General features: G+C 47.4%; 1 protein-coding gene across 2 annotated transcripts in view; it reads left to right on the forward strand.

The window, feature by feature from the left end:
* The first annotated feature begins 324 nt into the window (after positions 1-324).
* UPF1 (UPF1 RNA helicase and ATPase) overlaps positions 325-22,765 on the forward strand; it is a 28,183-nt gene continuing 5,742 nt past the window's right edge. The window contains exons 1-18 of one of the 2 annotated variants that reach the window (XM_082206960.1): positions 325-810; positions 10,426-10,568; positions 11,461-11,550; positions 12,593-12,760; positions 12,926-13,106; positions 13,913-14,074; positions 14,456-14,540; positions 14,678-14,776; positions 15,322-15,433; positions 15,532-15,691; positions 15,803-15,921; positions 16,599-16,763; positions 17,070-17,184; positions 17,763-17,906; positions 18,447-18,660; positions 19,556-19,673; positions 20,868-21,024; positions 21,627-21,769. In XM_082206960.1, the coding sequence (XP_082063086.1) occupies positions 538-810; positions 10,426-10,568; positions 11,461-11,550; positions 12,593-12,760; positions 12,926-13,106; positions 13,913-14,074; positions 14,456-14,540; positions 14,678-14,776; positions 15,322-15,433; positions 15,532-15,691; positions 15,803-15,921; positions 16,599-16,763; positions 17,070-17,184; positions 17,763-17,906; positions 18,447-18,660; positions 19,556-19,673; positions 20,868-21,024; positions 21,627-21,769 (2,648 nt within the window). In that variant the 5' untranslated portion in view covers positions 325-537. The remainder of the gene's footprint in view (positions 811-10,425; positions 10,569-11,460; positions 11,551-12,592; positions 12,761-12,925; positions 13,107-13,912; positions 14,075-14,455; positions 14,541-14,677; positions 14,777-15,321; positions 15,434-15,531; positions 15,692-15,802; positions 15,922-16,598; positions 16,764-17,069; positions 17,185-17,762; positions 17,907-18,446; positions 18,661-19,555; positions 19,674-20,867; positions 21,025-21,626; positions 21,770-22,765) is intronic. The other variant, XM_082206961.1, reaches the window with a different exon arrangement.

Raw genomic sequence — 22,765 nt, forward strand, 5'->3', positions numbered from 1 at the left:
TAAACGGCCCTGATTGGATTAAATTGAGGAGAGGCGGGCTTTAAGAGCGAGCCACAGAATCCTGATTGGGTTAAATTGAAATGAGGCGGAGCTTAAGGGACGCCTTGCCCCGCCCCGTGTTTCCTCCTCCTCGCCTGGTACCTGAGAGCAATCAAGGACCCCAAACCGGTTGTGTTTGACGCGCATGCGCCCTCTCTTCACGCGCGCCCGACCCTGGAAACCCCCGCGCCTGCGCACCGAGGACTATTCTTCTCCTCTTCCTCCCCCGCCCCTTCCGCCCCTCGCCGCCTCGCGCCACTTCGCCGCGCACGTTGGGCCGCCCGCTGATTGGCTGGCTCCGTCCGAGCGTCCGGTCGGCGGCGGCGGTTGAGGCCTAGGCATTCCGCGCAGGCGCAGGAGGCGGCTCGCGCTCGCTCAGTCGCTCGCTCTGAGGGGTGAAGAGGCCTTGTCTTCTGCCGCGCCGTTTGCCGCCTCCGTGAGGGGAGAAGGGGAAGGAGCCGCCCAGTCGCCGCTTCAGCCACCGCCGCCGCCGCCATCATGAGCGTGGAGGCGTACGGGCCCAGCTCCCAGACGCTGACTTTCCTGGACACGGAGGAGGCCGAGCTGCTGGGCGCCGACACGCAGGGCTCCGAGTTCGAGTTCACCGACTTCACGCTGCCCAGCCAGACCCAGACGCCGCCCGGAGGAGGAGGAGGAGGAAGCGGCGGGGGCTCCGCGCAGGGCAACCCCGGAGGAGTCTCGGCAGGAGGAGGAGGAGGAGCCGGCGGGCCGCCCTCCGTCGCCCTCTCGCCGGGGCAGCTGGACGCCCAGGTGAGGCCTGCGACTGCAGCACTTACTCGGAGAAGACCCATTGCTTTGTTATGCCTTTCTTATGTGGGAAGCCGCCCAGAGTGGCTGGGGCAACCCAGGCAGATGGCGGGGGTACAAATAATAAAATTACTTAATAATAACAACAACAGTGATTATTAGCAGCAATGGGCCTAAGTTAGTGGTGCCCGCTTAGGCACGCCTGTTAGTCCTGTCAGTCCACGCCGATGTGTTGGGGCCAAGAAAGTCCTGCTCGGAGTAGGCCCGTCGAAAAGTAGCCCAAGTTACTCGTGCCTGTTAGCTTCCATAGGCTGTGTCCATTTAAGAGCAGACCTGCATCTTATTTAGTCAGGTGCATTAATTTGCTATAGCTTGTGCCCAAGGTGAGTTCTACACAGTCTAGGCCCGTTGGAAATGCTGGTTGCATTAATAGGATTGTAGAGTTTGAAGGGACCACGGTGGTCATCTAGTCCAGCCCCCCCCCATGCAGGAATCTTAGCCAAAGTATCCAGGACAGATAGCCATCCAACCTCGGCTTAAAGACCTCAAGGAAGAATATCAGCGGCTTGTGTCTAAGTCTTACTCAGAGCAGACCTGTTGAAAATTACATAGCTAAGTGAGTCATGTCCATTGTTAGTGGGTTGAATCCATTTAGGTTGAACACAGAGTAAGCCCATTGAGAAGGATGGACCTAAGTTCATCAGCTGCATTAATTTGAGTGGGTTGTATTTAAGTAAGGTAAGCTAAGAGTAGGCCCATTGAAAACAGTGGGCCTAAGTCATGTCTTTTAATGTCAGTAGGTTGTGTCCAATTAAGTCTACACAGAGTAGGCCCACTGAAAATAATGCAGTTAAGTTAGTCATGTCCATCAATTTCAGTGGGTTGGGGCCAAGTAAGTTCTGCTCAGAGTAGGCCTTCTCTGAATAGAACTTTAGACATTTGAAGTCCCTAGGACGCAGGTGGCGCTGTGGGTAAAACCTCAGTGCCTAGGACTTGCCGATCGTATTGTCGGCGGTTCGAATCCCCGTGGCGGGGTGAGCTTCCGTCTTTCGGTCCCAGCTTCTGCCCACCTAGCAGTTCGAAAGCACCCCTAAAGTGCAAGTAGATAAATAGGTAAAGCTTTATAGTGGGAAGGTAAACGGCGTTTCCGTGTGTTGCGCTGGTGCTGGCTCGCCAGAGCAGCTTCGTCACACTGGCCACGTGACCCGAAAGTGTCTGCGGACAGCGCTGGCTCCCGACCTCTTAAGTGAGATGGGCACACAACCCTAGAGTCTGACACGACTGGCCCGTACGGGCAGGGGTACCTTTACTAGTAGCCTATTGATTTCAGTTGGTCTGTGCCAGCCACCACCTATTTTTTAAAAATACTTTAATATAGTATTTTTAAAGGGGGTGGGTTGTATTCAACATTAGCCCTACTCAGAATTAGACTCATTGAAGTTAATGGACAAAACTGATAAGCTTAATGCTAGATGTAGCCCATTACTTTCAGTTGATCTAGGTTGGATACAGCCTATTGAAAATTAGTGGATCTAATTACATTACCTTCTTTAAGGGGTCTGCTCTGATTATGACCAACATTAGATTTCTGAGCTGTCTTCCATCATGGAACCCAAATGTACTTCCCAAGAGGCCTCCTGGCCAGGCACTAAGCCCATATTGTTGGGCTCCTAACTCCAGTCACTGACCATGGTGGCTTTTGGCACTGTAGCTCAGTAGTAGAGCACTTCGAAACTCTGGTGAGCTGTTGCCAGTCGCTGTTGGCGGTGCTGAGCTAGATAGACCCAGTGGTCTGACTCTAAGGCAGCTTCTGATGTTCTTATGAGGGAGTTGAAGTCCTCCAACAACATCTGGAGAGAAACAGAAATCCCCCAGCCCTTCTTTGGACATATACTCAAGTAATCCTTTGTGTGGCACTTGGGGAGGCCGCAAGGGAAGGGCCTTTCTTGACCCACAATGGGAGAGGCCAAATGCAGATTTTTTTAATACCATTGTGCACTATTAAAAATAGATACATGCCTATGTAGCATTTTACCATTAAAAACATCATTTTTAGAGTTGAGGCATAAGGAATTATGGGAGAATGTATAGCACATCTCAGTATAGAGCTATGTCATGTGTGTTTGTGTGTCACAGATACATTTGTATGTGGTTAAAAGTAACTTTCTAGAAAGGAATATTGGGGAAGTGTATGCAAGGTGTTGCTTGGTTAAAACAACACTTTTTTCTCTAGGTGGTAGGCAAAAGGAATATGAAAGAAATGTGCCCACAAAATTGTTAGTGTGTATGAACCTTCTGAGGTTAAAAATAGTGGAATGGATTCAACTGAAAAATACTCAGAGCGGAGCCATTTAAATTAATGGACCTAAATTAGTCTTGCCTGTTATTTTCAATAGGCCTCCTCTGAGTAGGGCTAGCACTGGATGCCAGCCAGTATTTTTACCCACAAGGAGAGGAGGAGGAGGAGGAGGCAATAGTGGGGGGGGGGGGGAGTAGTGCATATACAGTGTGTGCCTGTGTGTATCAGTTTGCAATTAAAAGCAGTGTTTTCTAGAGAGGAGGTGGAAAATATATCGGGGAACGATGAGTATCTGTCCCCAAGTATTAATGAGAATTACTGGGCAAGTTAAGAAATACTTGGGGAGGGGCTTGTCAATAACAGACATGTGCAACTTCTCCAAGTTGCAGGGGAAAGTGAAGGAATACAAAGCAGTATGTGTGTCTAGTTTTAAAGATGGGGGAAGGAGAAGAAATAATGTGGAAGAGAGCTTCATTTGCGTGTATGTAACCTTTCCTGGTTGAAAGCTGTCTTCTTAGGGTTGATGAAAAGAAATATGGTATGTCTCTGTATTAATGCTCCTGAGAGAAGGACATGGTGGCTTTTCAGTGGAACTTGGTCACCACTAACCTGTAGCCGAGTTGGTACCAGTGTCTGTAACTTTGTGTTAAAGAGCCTTAGGGTGGGGGTTAACAAAGCGTTTCCTGTTTGTGTGTAAACTAGGCATAAAATACTGGAGGAATTCAGTAGTCTTGCAGATAAGTCCCCCAAAGTCACAAGTCCTCAAGCTGTTACTAATCTGCTTCTTATTATCGCTTAACTTCTAGCCATTTTGTCACTGACCCAGGTCCCTCCCATTTTTTAAAGGCTTCCCTGTCTCATTATCCGAAGGCAACTCTTACTTGTCACAGGCGACTGAGTAAATGACTCTTTACAAAAGCAGAGTATAGTTGTGTAGAGTACTTTGTGGTTGAGCAGGAAACAGTGGGGGGGGGGAGACTGGAGGGAGCAGGGAGGAACAAATACGTGGCAAATACAACATAACCGTTTGTAGTTAAAGCAACCTTTTAGAGACGAGGCAATATTAATACTGGGGGCAGGGCAGGCAGTAGTGTACAAGGTAGTTATAAAATGCTTATGAGCACTTCCTGGATTAAGTCGTGCTCCTGCAGTAAGGACATGGTTTCTTACCAAACTATGTAAGAGCTTTATTAATGTTCTGTGGATACAGCAACACGGAGAACAGTAGCTGAACCTCTGAATAACTGGGTGTGGTGTGAACCGGGGGGCAAGGTGCACTCATGCCTAATGAACACATCTTCCCCGCACAAGTGCCCAGCTGGCTAAGAGGAGATTCCCAGCCTGCTCTCTGGATTTCCCCTGTCCGGCTGTGTTTGAGGGCTCTGCTCTCAAACCAGGCTTTCTTATGGGTCCTTCCTTTGGAGGAGAGTTTAGTTGCCTTGTGTGGGTTGTTAAAGGCAACTGAAGTTTCTCGTTGTGAAGGGTAGAACTTCTGTCTGTACAGGTGTGTGTTTTCGCAGGCCTTCTCTGATAACTTTGTGACTCCTTTATAAGAATCAAATTGTTGGCTCACCTCACACGTTACAAGGTAACCTTGGTGATTTGCCTTTCTATGCCTGTGCATTAATAGAGCTTGATAGATAGATCGCACGTGGCATTGTCACTTGGTTCCACCCCACCCACCTTTTTTGACCATATAGATTCAGGAATAATTTCACGCACTGTTTATCTTCCCCAATAAGTGGATCTTGGTCTGTTACTGCTCCTACAAAAAGAATGTTTTGTAACCAAAAAAAAGTGTTTTTAAAATGTAAGCCAAAAGCCCTGTCAGCTAATTTCCCTAATACAGTGGTACCCCAGGTTAAGTACTTAATTCGTTCCGGAGGTCCGTTCTTAACCTGAAACTGTTCTTAACCTGAAGCACCACTTTAGCTAATGGGGCCTGCCGCTGCGCCGCCGCACAATTTCGCGCACAATTTCTGTTCTTAACCTGAAGCACTATTTCTGGGTTAGCGGAGTCTGTAACCTGAAGCGTATGTAACCTGAAGCATATGTAACCCGAGGTACCACTGTACAGTACTGTAGTGCTCCCTTGAACCAAGTTTTTGTTTAAATCATATTAAGTGACCCAAACTCCATTGGAACTTTATTCAGACACAAGTTTGAAACTGGTGTATTCAGTTTGTGGAAACACTCTTCCCAGAAGCAACAGCCGTATAAGGCAGGGACTGATATGAGCCTGGCTTTGCTGGCAGAGGCTGATGCAGGCATTGGTAGTCCAAAACATCTGGAAGGAGTGCCAGGTTGGTGAAGGCTGGAATAAACTAGATGCAAGGGGTAAACACATCCATGCCCCTTCCTGAAAATCAAAGGCCTTGCTGGCCAGAAAGTACCAAAGTGAGACGCTTGCATTGCCTGTGTGGAGCAAGAAGACCAAAGCAGCTGTGAAGCCCACTTGTAGCACCCAGTTCAAGCCAGCTGCAGCTTTGAAATTGACAGCTTAGTAAGCATTTCCATCCTTGTCATAGCATATGTAGCCTACTGTATAATTGGCTGGATGATGGAGAGGAGGCCCGACTGCCTTGCCTGTCAGTAATCTGGACAATAACATTTCTCTTGAACTGTGTTTGCTCTAGAGATCGCAAACAGCAACAAACTTTACATTGCATATTTTCTTTCTTCCTGCTTATTGTTTGTTGTTACCACCACCACCCGCATGTCAGAACCTTCTAAGAAATAGAGAGTGAAAGTGAAGTCCTCTTCTCTGGTCGGATGGTAATCAAACTTGGCTGTCCAGTTTCTAATCTATTTAAAAAAAACCCCAAAACCCCAAGATTTACCAGTACAGTGATATCTCAGGTTACATACGCTTCAGGTTACAGACTCCACTAACCCAGAAATAGTTCCTCAGGTTAAGAACTATGCTTCAGGATGAGAAGAGAAATCGTGCTTAGGCGGTGGCGGGAGGCCCCATTAGCTAAAGTGATGCTTCAGGTTAAGAACAGACCTCAAGAACGAATTAAGTTCTTAACCCGAGGTACCACTGTAAACCCCTAAAAGTGTAAAGGATACCCTTTATAAAAAAGTAACTTATGTATAAAAAGTGCATAGCGAATCCCTCACCCATTTCACCTGCTGTAACTGGTGATTCTGTGTAGTAGGTAGTCTTCACTGTGTGGAAAGAGCGATTGGGGCTGCAATCCTAACTATTCTTACTCAGGTGTAAGTCCTATTTAATTCAATGGGGTTTACTGCCTTTTAAGTGGGGTTAGGATTTGCAGCCCTAACAGCTAATGAGGAGTGAGCTCTTGGTCTGTGGTTTTTGTATTTTGATTCCTGTTTTTGAAAAGCTTTGTATGGGTGTTTTTTGCAAACCAGGCACTACATAGTCAGATTATGTTTTAGTATGCTGGGTTTCCCCCAAAACAGCTGCTGCCTTTTCCAGGATCCATGTGGACATTGCTGTCTCCATTGTAACTGTGCACAAGTCATTCTCTCTCACACACAGACAGATACACACACACCTTAGCTCAGAGCTTTCCAAATTGTGTGTTGTGACACGTTAGTGTGTGGGCTGCAGTGTGTAGTGTCATACAAATGCTCCCCATGTTCCTCCAGGGGCTGGAAAGCAGTGTTAGAAACCTGTGAAAGCTAGGAGATAAATGGCGCCTTAAACCTAGGTTATGGGTGCAACAATGTCTAGGCACACTTTTTTATAACAAGAATACAAAGCTGAAAATGAATGAACTGCAGCTAAAATATTATGTTCATTTTTCAAATGGTCTAGTCCTTCCCCTGCCCACCCCCTATTATTCTTAAGGGGATCTCTTCTCCAGTCTTCAGAGAGTAGCTGGAAGTGGGGAGGCAGAAAAAAAGGTCCTCCTTTCCTTCCACTATGCAGTTTTAATCTGAAATCTTAGGCGCAGGGCTGCTGCTTTTTCAGCCAATCTTGCCTGCTTTCTTTTGGCTCCTCCAGGAATCTTCAGTAGCCCAGAGCTCAGAAACTGCTTGCGCTAATGAAATCCACTGTCGCAAAAAGCACCTAGAACAATGGGAGTGTTGAACATGGCTGGAAAGGGGTTGGTTTAACCTCCAGTTTGCTAGTAAAACTGAAAAGAAACAGGTGTGTAGCTGAATATAATCTAATTACCTGTTTGGAAAGAGTTAAACATAGTAAACAATCACCCTGGGTTTTTTATAGTTTGCAGATTCTATATATTGGTTCAAGGAGTTCTCAGTGGCAAGCCAAGGTAAAAGAATCTTTTCAGATTGGGTGTTATGATTTCTTATCTCTTCAGGTTGTATAGGGCTGCTGCTCTTTCAGCCAATCTTGCCTGCTTTCTTTTCCTCCAAGGATCTTAGTAGTTTCTTTTCAGGTTTAAAGGCAGACAGCCACTTTTCACACTTAGTCTTTAAAAAGAAGTGAGCAGAATCCATCTCTGTAATTTGGAAGGAAATCTCCTCGGCATATATTTGAGCAGCTAGCAAGATGAAATTAATGTAATTAGCACTTCCTTTTTGCTCTGTGCCCTCTCCTTCATTTCACAGGTGTGCTGATGTCCTTTTTGCAAGACATTTGCCATACTTGAGGGTATAAAATGTGTTTCGGTTTTGTGTTTTAGGAAGGATTTTTAAGAGGATTTTTGTAGCCTTTAAACGTAATCATGCTTGACCAGCCAAAGTGTTGAGGGTGGCTATGGATAGCCCTGCACACTCTGGGTGTGGGGTGGTCTTGATCAAGTGTCCTCTTCCCAGGATTGATCAGAGGCTCCAACCAGGTCAGGATGTTGCAGAGATGTAAACTATAAAGTACTGTTAAAACACCCAGTCACAGAACTTCCTGTCAAAGACTAGTTAGGACTGGTGTCCTATACAAATACATGTTTCCATCTGCTTTTTGAGGTATTTACTTAGCGCGTTATGGTGATGAACTTGCAGAAATGGCTCCCCCCAACCCCCACATTGTAGCCAGTGTTAGAAAGTGAGATGTATAAGCTGGGCATCCAATGGTTCCTTAAATCAAAGTTACAGTCACCAAAATGGAATGTCCAGTTGTGGTTTTTTGGCAAGACGGCCCTAAAGTCTTATTTTTCAAATTATATATTGATTGTGATTGATTCTCAGTTAAACATTGAATAGTTCAAATGACAACTTTGAGCTAAGGTAAGGTAAGAACTTTGAGAACTTAAAGAAGAAAAGTCACTTGATCCAGAGACAGTCCACATATATATATTTCTGAAGGTTGACTGCTCCTGCTCAGGCTGCACAGAAAAAGCATTTTGGTTCCTGATTGTGCAGGTAAAATATAACTGATAGAATTCTACAGATAATGGTATTAGTGTATGAAAACAAGTGCTAGAATCCAATCAGAGGCATCCTTTACCTCAACATGGCTGCCCACTGACTCCATATCCATTATGGAATACTCCTCCTTTCATGCCCTCTCACTGATTCCAGTACAATGATGAAATTTCATTTTGCTGATTTATTACAAGCAGCCCTAAAAAGGAATCTCCTCACATATGCGCACACATTGCTAAAGAGTTGAAAAGGGTTTAGAAGAGCCCTCCCATTAGGAACAGCTGAAGTGCATCATCCCTGTGCACAAGTCAAGGCTTGAAGCTGTGCACCATGGAGACACCGAAAATCAAGGGCTCTTCCCAAGCTTCTCTTGCTGCTCAACTAGGCGGTGGGGGGGCATATTAAGGGGCCCTTTGGCCTACCATCTGGAGACGCATTGCTGGCTTAGCCCCTTTTAAAAAACAATGGCTTGCCAGGCAGCGGTAGGCTGAGCAGCTGTAAAATTTGCTGTGCTTGTTTTGTAGGTGAGAAAATTCCCCTTTTATTGGTTTCAGCAGTGGTTTTCAGCCAGTGTGCTATGATGCCCTGAGGTGCCCTGAAGGTCAAGGGTGCCGTGGGCAGCACTGGCCACTGTTCCTCTTTCTTTCTTTCTTTCTTTCTTTCTTTCTTTCTTTCCCTCTCTCTTTCCCCCTCTCTCTCTTATGCCCTCTTGAATCTCTGCCTCCCAAAGGCTTGCACAGCTGTTTATTGCAGAAGCCCTGGCTCTAAGCTCCGCAGGTGAATGGTGCCTCTGAGACGCATCTCTCTTTGGGGCAGGGGGGGCGCGGCTCAGAGACCGGGGCAACAGCAGCAGCTGCCCAGAGGGCTCTCAAGGAAAGGGGAGAGGAGGCTGAGGGAACACCCCCACAAGGGAGGGTGTTCAAAAAAGGGTGTGAGGCTGCCAGGTCTGCAGGCAAGGGGTGACATAACTGGGCTCCTGAACCCCACAGGGGTGCCACAGAAAGAGTGTAGTTGGTTAAGGGAGCTGTGGACTCAAAAAAATTGAAAACCTCTGGCTTACAGGACAAGTGGCCTCCTCTCTAAATTCTCTGTGTTCTTATTGGTGCTTTGGTGGCCTATGATGTTGAGCTGAACCTTGTGCTGAGGGTAGATAAGGGGGGAAAGTGGGGCCTTAGATGGCCTGTCACAGCACAGTCTGGCTTGGGAAAGTGTTTCTGGCACTTGTGGCTATTTCGAGGAATCCGTGTTTTGTGATGTGCAGCTCTTGAAGCTCAAGGCTGGCGACTGACCGCGTCATGGGGAGTGGTTTGAAAGGGACTGGAGGTGGGGGGAGAGGGGCAATAACGAGAGCCAGAAGGAAATAAGACTTATGTGGAGGAGTGGGAAAATTAACTTTAAACTAAATCTTTCGTAATAAACTCTTTTTGTAAGTCTTTATAAAATATTATTTTATAATGCCTTTTTGATCAGGCATTACGGTGATGAATTCAAGATTCTATGCACTTGACTGCTGTGCATAAGAATTGTCTTCAGGCAACAAGTGGGCAGCTTAATAAATTGCTACATGGGCCAACGGCTGCATTGCAAGTCTGCCCTTCTTCATATAGCATTAGCCAGAATGGAGCAGCAGGGTCTGCTCTTCCACCTGCAAATCTGGTTGTTGGTGGGTTTTAAACAAACCCATGTGTCCAAGTGTTTTGTTCATGTGCACCTGACATTTGGCAGTTTCATCACTCCTAGCTCGCTCTTCTGTGAACATCTAGTCCATGGGTAGACAAACTAAGGCCCGGGGGCTGGATCTGGCCCGATCACCTTCTAAATCCGTCCTGCGGATGATCCGGGAATCAGCCTGTTTTTACATCAGTAGAATGTGTCCTTTTATTTAAAATGCATCTCTGGGTTATTTGTGGGGCATAGGAATTCGTTCTTTTCTTTTCAAAATCTAGTCTGGTCTGAGGGACGGTGGACCAGCCCTCTGCTGAAAAAGTTTGCTGACCCCTGTCCATGTTTTGCATTAGGTGAATGGGCCTGACGGCATCCTGCAAAATGGAGCAGTGGATGATAATGTGCCTAAGACCAGCCAGCTCCTTGCTGAACTCAATTTTGAGGAAGACGAGGAAGACACTTACTACACCAAGGACCTTCCACTGCATGCTTGCAGGTAAGACTGTGTGTGTGTGTGTGTGGACATAATCTAAAATTCAAAGCAGAGTCTAGGAGCCACATGTGGGCAAATAATGGCTCTATTGGTTGGAGGAGGTCCTCTCACTTGCCTTTTTCGCCTCTATTTAAACCTTCATGTGAATTAACCACACACTTTGTACAAATAATCCTTTTGTGTCCATGCAGCAATATAAGTTAGGAGTCCTGGGCATTCCAGGATGTCTTTCAGATGACAAGGTGGTGATAGTGGCATTTCTGAGATTTCTGAAGACTTTTCTAGCTAAACTGCTGTGTTCTATTCATACAAAACAGTGCACCCTCTTTATTTATCCCAATTAAACCCTATTTTCCTGCGTTCTTGGTACTTTTGCCAGAGAGCACAGATGGGCAGCTGTTGGCCTCTGCCACAGGTTTCTTGAACCCTGTTCAGATGCTGCAGCATTTCTCTTTCAACGCTGGTTTATTCAACACTCTGACAATGTGCATGTCCTGTGACGACTTAGCAGATTGCACTGTGGTGTCATAAAGCAGAACTGGGACTTGTATTGCTTAATGCCAGCTCTCAGCAGCATGGAGAGAAGGTCTATCTGAAGGTAGCCCTGTTTAGGGAAGTTTTTTAATGTCTGATGTTTTATCACTTTTTATTATTAATTCTCAATTAATTCTCATTAATTATGTTGGGAGCCTCTCAGAGTGGCTGGGGAAACACAGCCAGATGGGCGGGGTATAAATAATAATAATAATAATAATAATAGGTGAAGCAAGGGTGCAACCCAACCAAATTTGGAGGTTTTGATCTGGGTCAACTTGAACTAGAGAGAACCAAAGGGAAAGCACCCTGGCTTGCCATGCCTTTGAAGCAAAACCTAACCATGTGTCCTCTTCCTTAGCTACTGTGGCATCCATGACCCAGCTTGCGTCGTCTACTGCAACACCAGCAAGAAGTGGTTCTGCAATGGGCGTGGGAATACGTCTGGCAGGTGAGCGATGCAGCGACAGAAGTGGTGATGGCATGAAGCATTGGGGTTGTATCGAGCTACGTTCTGCTCACTGTAGACCTGTTGAAATTAGTGGGCCGAAGTTTGTCGTGCCCATTGCATTCTGGGTCTGTTCTTGAGTGGGATGAACGCTGGATACGAACCTTAGGCGGTTGCCTCACACCGTGAGCCAGGTCACTAGTTCACATCGCCCAGTACTACATAAGGTGGCTGGGATTGGATGTGAGATCTTTTCTCACGCTGTGTGTGTATGTGTCTCATGCATGTACTGTTACACGTCACCGTTCATTTCCTTGCTGCCTTTTAAGCAGAAAAGCCATCAAGGCTGCTCACACAGTTTAATCCAGATAAAGCAGCCATAGGCAAACTCCGACCCTCCAGATGTTTGGAACTACAATTCCCATCATCCCTAGCTAACAGGACCAGTGGTCAGGGATGATGGGAATTGTACTCCCAAACATCTGGAGGGCCAGAGTTTGCCTATGCCTGGGATAAAGAATTGCAACAATATAATAAAATACACTGCTTGACAACATTTTTTTAAAAAAGAGCAGTATGTCCACATCATATTTAAAAACCTGGAATTCGGACTGAAAAACCAGTGTGCCCCCCATGTCATCCATATACAGTGGTACCTCGGGTTACATACGCTTCAGGTTACAGACTCTGCTAACCCAGAAATAGTACCTCGGGTTAAGAACTATGCTTCAGGATGAGAAGAGAAATTGTGCTTTGGCAGCACGGCGGTGGCGGGAGGCCCCATTAGCTAAAGTGGTGCTTCAGCTTAAGAACAGTTTCAGGTTAAGAACGGACCTCCAGAACGGATTAATTACTTAACCCGAGGTACCACTGTACACACACACACACACACCAGGACGTCTGATAAGGTTTCCCAGGCATGAGGCGGCACAGAGTAGGTATATCAAGGCTCTCTATCCTTCCATGCTCCTGCTTGCATTTTTACATCAGTAGGAAAACCAACTTGCCATTCAACCCAGCCTGCCTTTCTTCTGTGTCTTGCCAGCCATATTGTGAATCACCTTGTGAGAGCCAAATGCAAGGAAGTGACACTGCACAAGGATGGCCCTCTGGGTGAGACGGTCCTGGAGTGCTACAACTGTGGCTGCCGCAACGTCTTCCTCCTGGGTTTCATCCCTGCTAAGGCAGACTCTGTGGTCGTCTTGCTGTGCAGGTGAGACATTTCCTCTCTTTATTTTGGAAGCAAATTGCTGGTCGGTCTCGAGTCTTAATGGGTGATTGATTTTGAAAGCATTTAAAAAATATATTGTTGATTCTCTTTTTATCCCCTACGTGTGCCTGTCTAATAAAACTCTTCTCCCCTATCTTGACTATACAGGCAGCCTTGTGCCAGTCAGAGCAGCTTGAAGGACATCAACTGGGACAGTTCTCAGTGGCAGCCTCTGATTCAAGACCGCTGCTTCCTTTCCTGGCTGGTCAAAATCCCTTCCGAGCAGGAGCAGTTGAGGGCGCGCCAGATCACTGCCCAGCAAATCAACAAGCTGGAAGAGCTCTGGAAGGTGCGTGGAAGGGTCTGCAGCAGAGAGCAGAGGGATGACCGAGAGAGCCCAGGAGGGGATAAGCAGATCTGTATGTGTGCTGTTGGGTGTGGAATTCAGCTTCCTGACAACTCCAGGTCCCTTCGTCATTTTCTGAGGCCTTGGCCATACAGCTTGGAAAATGTACGAAGCCTTGGCTTTACGGCTTGAAGCTGAAGCTGAAATCTGTGAGAAATCTAGAGAGGAGACTGAATAAGATTGAGAGTTGTGGGTTCAGTCTAGCACAATATTAGAAGTTGGACAAATCTGCATAACTGAGCACAGCTTGCAGTATTTGCCATAGCACAGATCTTAAGATTGGGTGCAGACTTCTTAAAATGTTTTCGGCATGTTTGTGCAGTTGCCAACAGAGAGAGCCTGTCTCTTCATGAAACACCTTCTTTTTGTTACAAGAAGACACAATTGGTAGTCAAAATAGACAAACTTTGCAAATTCACCAAAGCCACCAGTCAGCCTACCCCAGCAAAGCTGTGTTTATAATAGAATCATAGAGTTGGAAGGGCCCCTGTGGGTCATCTAGTCCAACCCCCCCCCTGCAATGCAGGAATATGCAGCTGTCCCCTACGGGGATTGAGCCTGCAACCCTGGCATTATCAGCACCCTGCTCTAACCAACTGAGCTATCCAGTTGCATCCTGGAATGGTTGGATTTGGAAATACCTTCCATTAGTTTTCCGTCTTGATTTAGGAAGACCTGTTCTGAAACCAGCTGATGGGAGGGTTGTAGTTGGTCTGTTCTATTTAACCACCTCTTCTTTGTGACTGCAGGAGAACCCCTCTGCCACCCTCGAAGACTTGGAGAAGCCTGGCGTCGACGAAGAGCCACAGCACGTCCTCCTCCGATACGAGGATGCTTATCAGTACCAAAACATATTTGGGCCTCTGGTCAAACTTGAGGCCGACTACGACAAGAAGCTGAAGGAGTCCCAGGTAAGATTCAGGCCAAGGAGGATGCAGCCACCATGAAATGGCATGGCCCAGTGGGCACAACAGTTGCTTTGGAGTAGGGCAAGGGCTGGATCTGAAGAAGGCACAGTTGCTTCTCCCCGGAAGAGGAAGAGTTTTGACAAATTGTAGAGTCATCAGCCCACCCTCTTTCCTTAAAGGTAGCTCCTCTTAGGGATCCAGCAACTGCTAAATCAGCATTAGCTTTGAAGTGTTGCCAGGGGTGGTTTAGCAGCCCTTCCTGTGATTGTTCAAGCCAGCTGTGCAGTGCTAGGGAGGGCAGGCAGGAAGCAGAGGGCCAGGTTTGCTCTTGAGTACCTTTTTTGTCTGTGTTTGTAAAGTTAGAATATCTCTCTTTATGTTTAGACACAGGACAACATCACTGTTAGATGGGATCTGGGCTTGAACAAGAAAAGGATTGCCTACTTCACCTTGCCAAAGACGGATTCAGGTAAGAACAGGAAATCAGTAAAGGAAGTCTGGCTCAAGGATCTCTCGATTGGCAGACTCTGAACACCATTAACATTCACAAACAGTGAATTGGTGTTTACTTTGGAAGAACTGAAAGCTTCTAACTCCTCTTTTCAGATATGCGCCTGATGCAGGGGGATGAGATCTGCCTGAGGTACAAAGGGGATTTGGCCCCGCTGTGGAAAGGAATCGGCCACGTGATTAAAGTTCCTGATAGTATCCTTTTAATTTCATGAGGCTGTAAGGCGGACTCCAACATCTCAATTGCACAGTTGAGATTATGTCAAGTGGAGCCCTTAGAACATGTTGAATGCCTGGCATTTGAAGCAGAATTGTGGGAGAGAATGGACAACTCTTCCTGTGCTCCCTTAGAACAGCTGTGTCTATCTGGTGGCACAAAAGAAGCAAAAGGTTTCAATTTATGGTTTGTGTAAAACACACACACACACACACACACACACACACACACACACAGACACACTATCTATATACTTGTGCCTCCATTCTTCCTCTGAGGAGGAGGTCAAAGCCCCTTCCTATTCCATTCCCAGGCTGATTCCACATCCAGGCAACTAGCAGGGATATCCAGCTTAGCTTGGGCAGTTGAAATGGTGGTGTGCCTTCAGCTGACACCTTCTCTATAGACTTGCAGCACTAGAACAGTCCCCAGAGGTAGTGGTGGGCAGAAGGTGGGAGGTGGGGTGGGACTCTGAAAAGAAGCTTGCCACTGTTCCACGAAACTGCTACTTAACGAGGTTTTGAAGATTACGGTGACGAAATTGCAATCGAGCTGAGGAGCAGTGTCGGAGCCCCCGTGGAAGTGACCCACAACTTCCAAGTGGACTTTGTGTGGAAGTCGACTTCCTTTGACAGGTGGGTGAAGGCAGCGTCTCTCTCTGTCTTGAGAAGCTGGTTGCATAAACGCTTGAGGGATGACCTGGTTTGTGCTTGTGCGTCCACCTCTTCTTCAGGATGCAGAGTGCCCTCAAGACTTTTGCTGTGGATGAAACCTCCGTCTCTGGCTACATCTATCACAAGCTCCTGGGTCACGAGGTGGAGGATGTCGTTATCAAATGTCAGCTGCCGAAGCGCTTCACAGCACAAGGACTTCCTGACCTCAACCATTCTCAGGTAACCTTATCCCGCCCAACAGCAAAGGCAGGAGTTGGGTCCAAGAGCTTCCAGTGTCAGTTTCGCAAACAGTGCTCCCCCGTGTGGAGTTAATGCAATTTCTTTTCCCAGGTGTATGCTGTGAAGACTGTCCTGCAGCGTCCCTTGAGTCTCATCCAGGGCCCTCCCGGAACAGGCAAGACTGTCACCTCGGCCACCATTGTGTACCATCTGGCTAGGCAAGGAAATGGGTAAGAGCAGGAGCAGAGATTGCTCTTCAATCTTCTTGGCCAAAAGAGTGCAGCACTTCAAGGGCTGTTGAGATCATTTTAGCACCCATCTGGAAGTTACAGCCTGGTATAGGAGAAACACCCCGTGCGATTGATTGATTGATTGATTGATTGATTGATTGATTGATAAATAGATTGATTGCTTTTCTATCTCACCTCTTTCTGCAAGGAGTTCAAGGTTCTCCCCTCATCTCATTTATTCCCCACAACAACCCTATGAGGTAGGAAGGGCTGAGACAGTAAGTGACTCAGTGAGCTCCATGGCCAAGTGGGGATTCAAACCCTGGCCTCCCAGCTCCTCGGCTGGCACTCCACCACACTGGCTCTCAGACTTTCAGTTTCTTCTCATGCATAAATTCCCCTCTGATGACATTGACTGCATTTATGGGTTATGCCTCTGCTACCCTTAACCCAAGAGAGCATTGGCCAGTGTTGACAATCAACTTCAGCCTCCGATTAGGTCTTAATGGAGTGCCTAATCCACTTCAGCGTCTTCTGAGCGTGAAATCCATGGTTTCAGAGCTGATGCCAGTGTTAACCCTTAGCCCTCGCCTACAGTGATAAAGAAGGAAGAACTCTTTGTAGGGGTTTGTTTTATTTGGCTTCATCTTTTGCTGTTTGCCTCATTTGTTTCCAAGGCCCGTGCTGGTTTGTGCCCCGAGCAACATAGCTGTGGACCAGCTGACTGAGAAGATCCACCAGACGGGGCTGAAGGTGGTGCGCCTGTGTGCAAAGAGTCGTGAGGCCATTGACTCCCCCGTCTCCTTCCTCGCCCTGCACAACCAGATCAGGAACATGGATAGGTAAGGCACTTCCTCATCCCATTGCTGCTGAGCCAGAAGCCAGCCTTCCTTTTTCTGGGGAGTGCCGAGATGGGTGGGTTTTTTTATTAAAAAAATAATCTAGCGGCTTCACTTAATGGCACTGCCAATACTGCCTTTATTTTTCATCAGCCACTATGTGGATTTATTTTTAAAAATATTTATTTGATGTCCATTCATAGCCACTTTGGAAGTTCATTGTCACCAAATTCAATAGTGGATCCTTAAGCAGGGATCTTGTAACCAGAACATTATATAGCATCCCAGAGATGTCTGTTTGATCCTCAGCATGCCTGAGCTCCAGAAGCTGCAGCAGCTGAAAGACGAGACTGGGGAACTGTCCTCTGCAGATGAGAAGCGCTACCGGGCCCTGAAGCGGACGGCGGAGCGGGAGTTGCTCATGGTGACTTTTTCCTACCTCTTATACAGGGGCTGTTGCTTACTGTTGGTCAGACCAGGTGTGCTACTTGTGTTCAGGAGGCTGACTTGTCTCCTTTTTCAACATCGGTTCTGTAACAGCAAAGGGATGACCCTACCTTAAACAATGAATAATCCCAGAGGCTGCAACAGAAATTTCACACACACACAAACCCCCTCACATAATGCTGAAGACTGGCTGTAGGCAGGACTGGGGAAGGATCATAGCTAAGCTGTGCAATAAGTCCAACTCTGTTCTGGCTTCTCCAGGTACAGCTGTTTGAAACTGTGGAGAGCTGCTTCCAGTCCTTATAAACAGTACTGAGCCAAATGGACAAGTGGTTTGGCTTGGTACAAGGCAGCTTCTTGTGTTCCTAATTAAAATCACCCCCTTTAAACAGAACTTTGAGAACTGGGATGTTTTATTTTTAAGGAAAGGGCCATAGCACTGTGCAGAGCACCTGGTTTCCATGCAGAGCAGTGGTCTTAATGTAGAAGTTGCTTCCTATGTTCCTTTTGTAGATAGTTTTGTAGCTCCTGAATTTTTGCTGCTTCATCCCTCAGAATGCAGACGTCATCTGCTGCACGTGCGTGGGAGCCGGGGACCCAAGACTGGCGAAGATGCAGTTCCGCTCCATCTTGATTGACGAGAGCACCCAGGCCACGGAGCCAGAGTGCATGGTGCCAGTTGTCCTCGGGGCAAAGCAAGTAGGTTCAAGCAGCTCAAAAGGGGGGTGGAGGCAACGCTCTCTTCCGGTGTTTGCCACCATCTTTATATATCAAGCAACTTGGGTCTGTGTGAGCTTTTAAAGCCCTCCTGCATTGTCTTAAATGCTTGCATTTCAAGCCTTTGGGAAGAAGACTTAAAGCATTCACAGCCCGTAAGGTCTTGTGTCCACTATGAATAGGAGCAGGAAATGCAAGCTATGGAAGGGAAATCCCAAGAGTTCTGGAGGCTTGTAGAGAACAGAGGTGGAACTGCTGAGGAGGATTGCTAATGGAAAGGCTTGAGTGGGTGGGGTGTGGGTATTTCTGCAGATAATTCTCCAACTTCAGCGCCTTAATTGCTTGACCTCAGAAAGCTAGAAGTTTCCCTCAAGCAGACTTTAGATCCCCAAACTGCCCTTCCCTTTTGTAGGCCATCACCTCCAGCCTTCTAGAGATGGAGCAGGGGCTTGGCCTGGCTGTTTGTGTGTGCACGCTCATGTGTGCGGTTCCTCCTGTTGACCTTGGGCTTCATTTCCCCAGCTGATCCTGGTGGGCGACCACTGCCAGCTTGGCCCTGTTGTGATGTGCAAGAAGGCGGCGAAAGCAGGCCTGTCCCAGTCGCTCTTTGAGCGGCTGGTGGTTCTGGGCATCAGGCCCATCCGCCTGCAGGTGCAGTACCGTATGCACCCAGCCCTGAGTGCTTTCCCATCCAACATCTTTTATGAGGGGTCTCTTCAGAATGGTGTCACCGCAGGTAAGAAGGGGCAGGGGGAGGTTGTGGGTGATGGAGGGGGCCAGCAGGAGTGCCAGGCAGTGTCCTGTTCAGGACCTCTAAGTGGGCCTTGTAGCTTCAAATCAGTGGTGTACAGTCAGTGTAATAGGGGGACTAGGATAGTCTCCTAAATGTTCCCCATAAACTATCAGAGTATTAAACCTGGCGCCTCTTTCCCAAAGCCTGGGAAACTTCTGCCCGCCTTTTGGAGGGAGGCACAGTGCTCTTGTCAGGCTCCAGGAGCCCTCCTGCCACCTTCCCAAAGCCCACCCAGCTCTGGGAAGGACGCGGGAGGGCTCCAGCATTCTGTCAGAAGCTTCTGCTTGGCTTAGGGCAGGAGACGAGGTCTTAATGCACAGCAGCGTTGCCCCCCCCCCCAATATCGCCCTCACAGGCTGGCACCTTTGGCTCTAACTGTTCCCCTATGAAAAATTTCACTGAACACCACCGCTTCATATCAATCCTTGCCGTAGTCTTCGTGTTGGTAGGTCTATGGATTTTGATAGGTGGTTCTTGCTGCTGTTCCAGCCTGCTCTTCAGGATGGAAGGACTCCATTTTAAGGCTAGGATCTAGCTCTGTGCTTCCCCAAGGGGGCAGTATGTACTGCCCTTCCGCGGTGGGATTAGCAGGGGAGGCACTAAGAGGCAGGGAGCACTGAAGATGTAGGTGGCTATTGGACTTTGAAAAGCTAGTCTCTTTGTGTTGTGCAAAGCACTACAATGCTTTTTATAGGGTAGGGGGCATTGGGATGAGTTTATGGGACCAAGGGGGCAGTGACCTAAATGGTTTGGGAACCACTGATCTACCCAAAGGAAGACCCAGGCCTCCACAGGAGAAACATACGCTAACATACGCAACTTCCCTGTCGCTCTGCAGCGGACCGTGTGAAGAAGGGGTTTGACTTCCAGTGGCCCCAGCCAGACAAGCCCATGTTTTTCTATGTGACCCAAGGGCAAGAAGAGATTGCAAGTTCTGGGACTTCTTACCTGAACAGGTAAGTCATGTGGGGAAGAGGAGAAGGGGGTCCAGCCAAGTCTCTGGGACAGAATGTGTGGATGCCTTGCTTGGACAAACATCACGTCTCTCTCTCTCTTGACTATTCATTAATTTATACACCAGTTATATGCCAACACAACATATTTCAATTATGTGTGGATTTTATAACTTAATATTAAGCTATAAAATCCATACATAATTGAAATACCCAATAACAGTTCCATCAAAGAAGAAGAGGAGTTTGGATTTGATATCCCGCCTTTCACTCCCCTTCAGGAGTCTCAAAGCGGCTAACATTCTCCTTTCTCTTCCTCCCCCACAACAAACACTCTGTGAGGTGAGTGGGGCTGAGAGACTTCAGAGAAGTGCGACTGGCCCAAGGTCACCCAGCAGCTGCATGTGGAGGAGCGGAGACGCGAACCCGGTTACCCAGATTACATGACTACCGCTCTTAACCACTACACCACACTACACCACAAAGCAACTGAAGCATCCTTAATTAAAATAGCCCGCTATAAATGAAGCCAGTTAAAAGGCATGACTGTTAAAACAGTTCTAAAAAGATAGGATTGGTAGTTCAAGGTCATCCCATAGTGAAGGAGGTGAGGCTGGAGAAGTGATGGAGGCCAAGTATTTTAGTTCTGCAGTCCAAAGGGTGGGAAGCGGATAGGAAGGACATGGTCTAGCAGTGGCATCTCTCACCCATATACAGTCGCCGCCGCCCCCCCCCCCAAAAAAAAGATTAGTATTGTCAAATGGAGACTATTCCAGGTAGCTTGATCTTTCTCTGGTGAGCTGAAGGTGGCCTGGAACCTTGAAAGGGAGCCAGTCAATTCATTCCATTTGTGCCTGAAGACTCTACTCAGTAGGATTGGAATAGGACGTTTGGGGGTTGTGGCTGATACCCTGCACACGCCCAGGCCCATCATTCCAACCTGAATAATGCCCAGAAATGTGCCACATGTAGCTTCTGCTGTGCCCTTTCCTTTGTCTGATGCACTTTTCTTTTCCTCCCTTGCTACTTTTTGTAAAACAAATACTTAAACATTTTGCATCTTTGTAGCAGAGTGAATTTGGGCATTATACATAGCTTTATGGTGTTGAACAAGCTCTGAGGCATTCTGGTTAACTTGGAGACTGTTTCTTGGACGCTGCTCAAGGGGAGGGACTGACTCCTCTCTTCCCCCTGCAGGACGGAGGCCGCCAACGTGGAGAAGATCACCACCAAGCTGCTGAAGGCTGGTGCGAAGCCAGATCAGATTGGTATCATCACCCCCTACGAGGGCCAGCGCTCCTACCTGGTGCAGTATATGCAGTTCAGCGGCTCTCTGCACACCAAACTCTACCAGGTACGGCTTTCCCTGTGTTGTCTCTGGGTTTCGTGCAATCTTCCCAAGTCAGCATTAAGCCCATCCTCCCTCCCTGCTCCCTGGTTCAGAGCAACCCAACTTGTATTTGCAAATGTTTCACATGGCGGCAGGGTGCATAGAAACCTGACCCCCCTATACCATACAGCACAGTACCAAACAGGACTTTCCGCAAATGTATAGCCTCACCTGCTGAAGAGAGTTATATGGAGAGTGGGCTGCTCCTTCTCATACTTGTGTTGGAGAGCTCAGTGGTCCTTCTTCGCCACCTCCAGTTTAAGGAAGGGAAAGGCAGCCGAATTAATCAACTGTGTTGAAAGAAATCGCTAACTTGCATAGCAATAAATTTATGGACAGCTAGGTATATTAGCCTCCCTCCCCAAATACGGAGTGGGAGCAAGGCAGGAGATTATCCCCAGGACTGGAAAGTAGTTTGAAATTGATTTCCAGGAGGTGGAACCACATGGACATCATATAATGCTTCCTGGCTAACCATCACTCTCTCTGAAGGAAACTCTCTAGAGATGTGAGTCATTTAGAATGTGCTTTAACAGAGTCCTTTTCTCTCCCTGTCCCCTTCCCAGGAAGTGGAAATAGCCAGCGTTGACGCTTTCCAAGGGCGCGAGAAGGACTTCATTATCCTGTCCTGTGTTAGAGCCAACGAGCATCAAGGCATTGGCTTCCTGAATGACCCCAGGCGCCTCAATGTGGCTCTAACCAGAGCAAGGTACAGCAGAAGCCACTGAGTGTGAGACAGCTATGTCTGCCAGTCCGAAAGACGCCTTTGCTTCTATCTAGCTAAGGAAATTATGTTCTTGTGCAGCAGGGGAGAAAGGTGCAGGTCACTTGCAACTTTTTTTTTTACCCTTCTGCTTAGAGTCAGGATGGGGAAAGCAATGGGCTTTTTGGAGTGAGTTTTCTCAGTGTTTGGCTTGGTACAAGCTACAAACAGCTGAGCTGGTAATAAACCAACTGGCTTGTGCAGGCCAGTCTTGCGTAGAAGTTCAGCAGCGTTGTGTTAAGGCCTTTAAGTTTCCAAACCCAGTCAGATGGGTGGCATATAAATAATAAAATTATTATTATAAACTGCGCTCTGCATGAATTGGATTCATGTCTCTCCTTAGCTAGCAAACTCTTGAGAGCGCCTTTTGCAAGATCATGACAACACAAATGCAGTTCTCCAGCTGAGAAAGCCTGAAATGGAGAATTTAAATCTAGCAGATGCAATAGAGCAGCATGTATTGCCTGAGGTCCTTCTCCAAGTGCCTTCCTAATCAGCAGCGTGTGAGAGAAGCCCAGGGGAGGGGCCCACTTCCCTAAAGCGGGTGCCTGTTTGGCAAACTTCTTGGGACCAGGCTGCAACATTTTTATTTATGCAGGCATTTTTTAATTTGTTTATGTTGGGCTAGATAATCCTCAGGGTCCCTTCCAACTCTACCATTCCAGAATCTATAATCTACTATATTTCACTCATGTGTCTTATTGGGCTTCAGCGTTCTGCCCATAATTTAGTGCACCACCCTGGAATCAGTTTTGATGAAGGGCAGTACTGAACTCTTTAAAGATTAAATATTAAATTTAAGCCATCCAACGAGAACCAACCTCCAGGGGGGCATGCAGGAAGGCCTGAGCCAAATAGGAGGCTCTTTGCTGGACACCAGGCTAGTGCCGCCTGGGAGAGAAGTATAACTACCACCAGGGTGTCACAACTGAGAACACCCCT

The sequence above is a fragment of the Podarcis vaucheri genome (genome assembly GCF_965113315.1).
Source record: "Podarcis vaucheri genome assembly, chromosome: 18".
NCBI lineage: Eukaryota > Metazoa > Chordata > Lepidosauria > Squamata > Lacertidae > Podarcis > Podarcis vaucheri.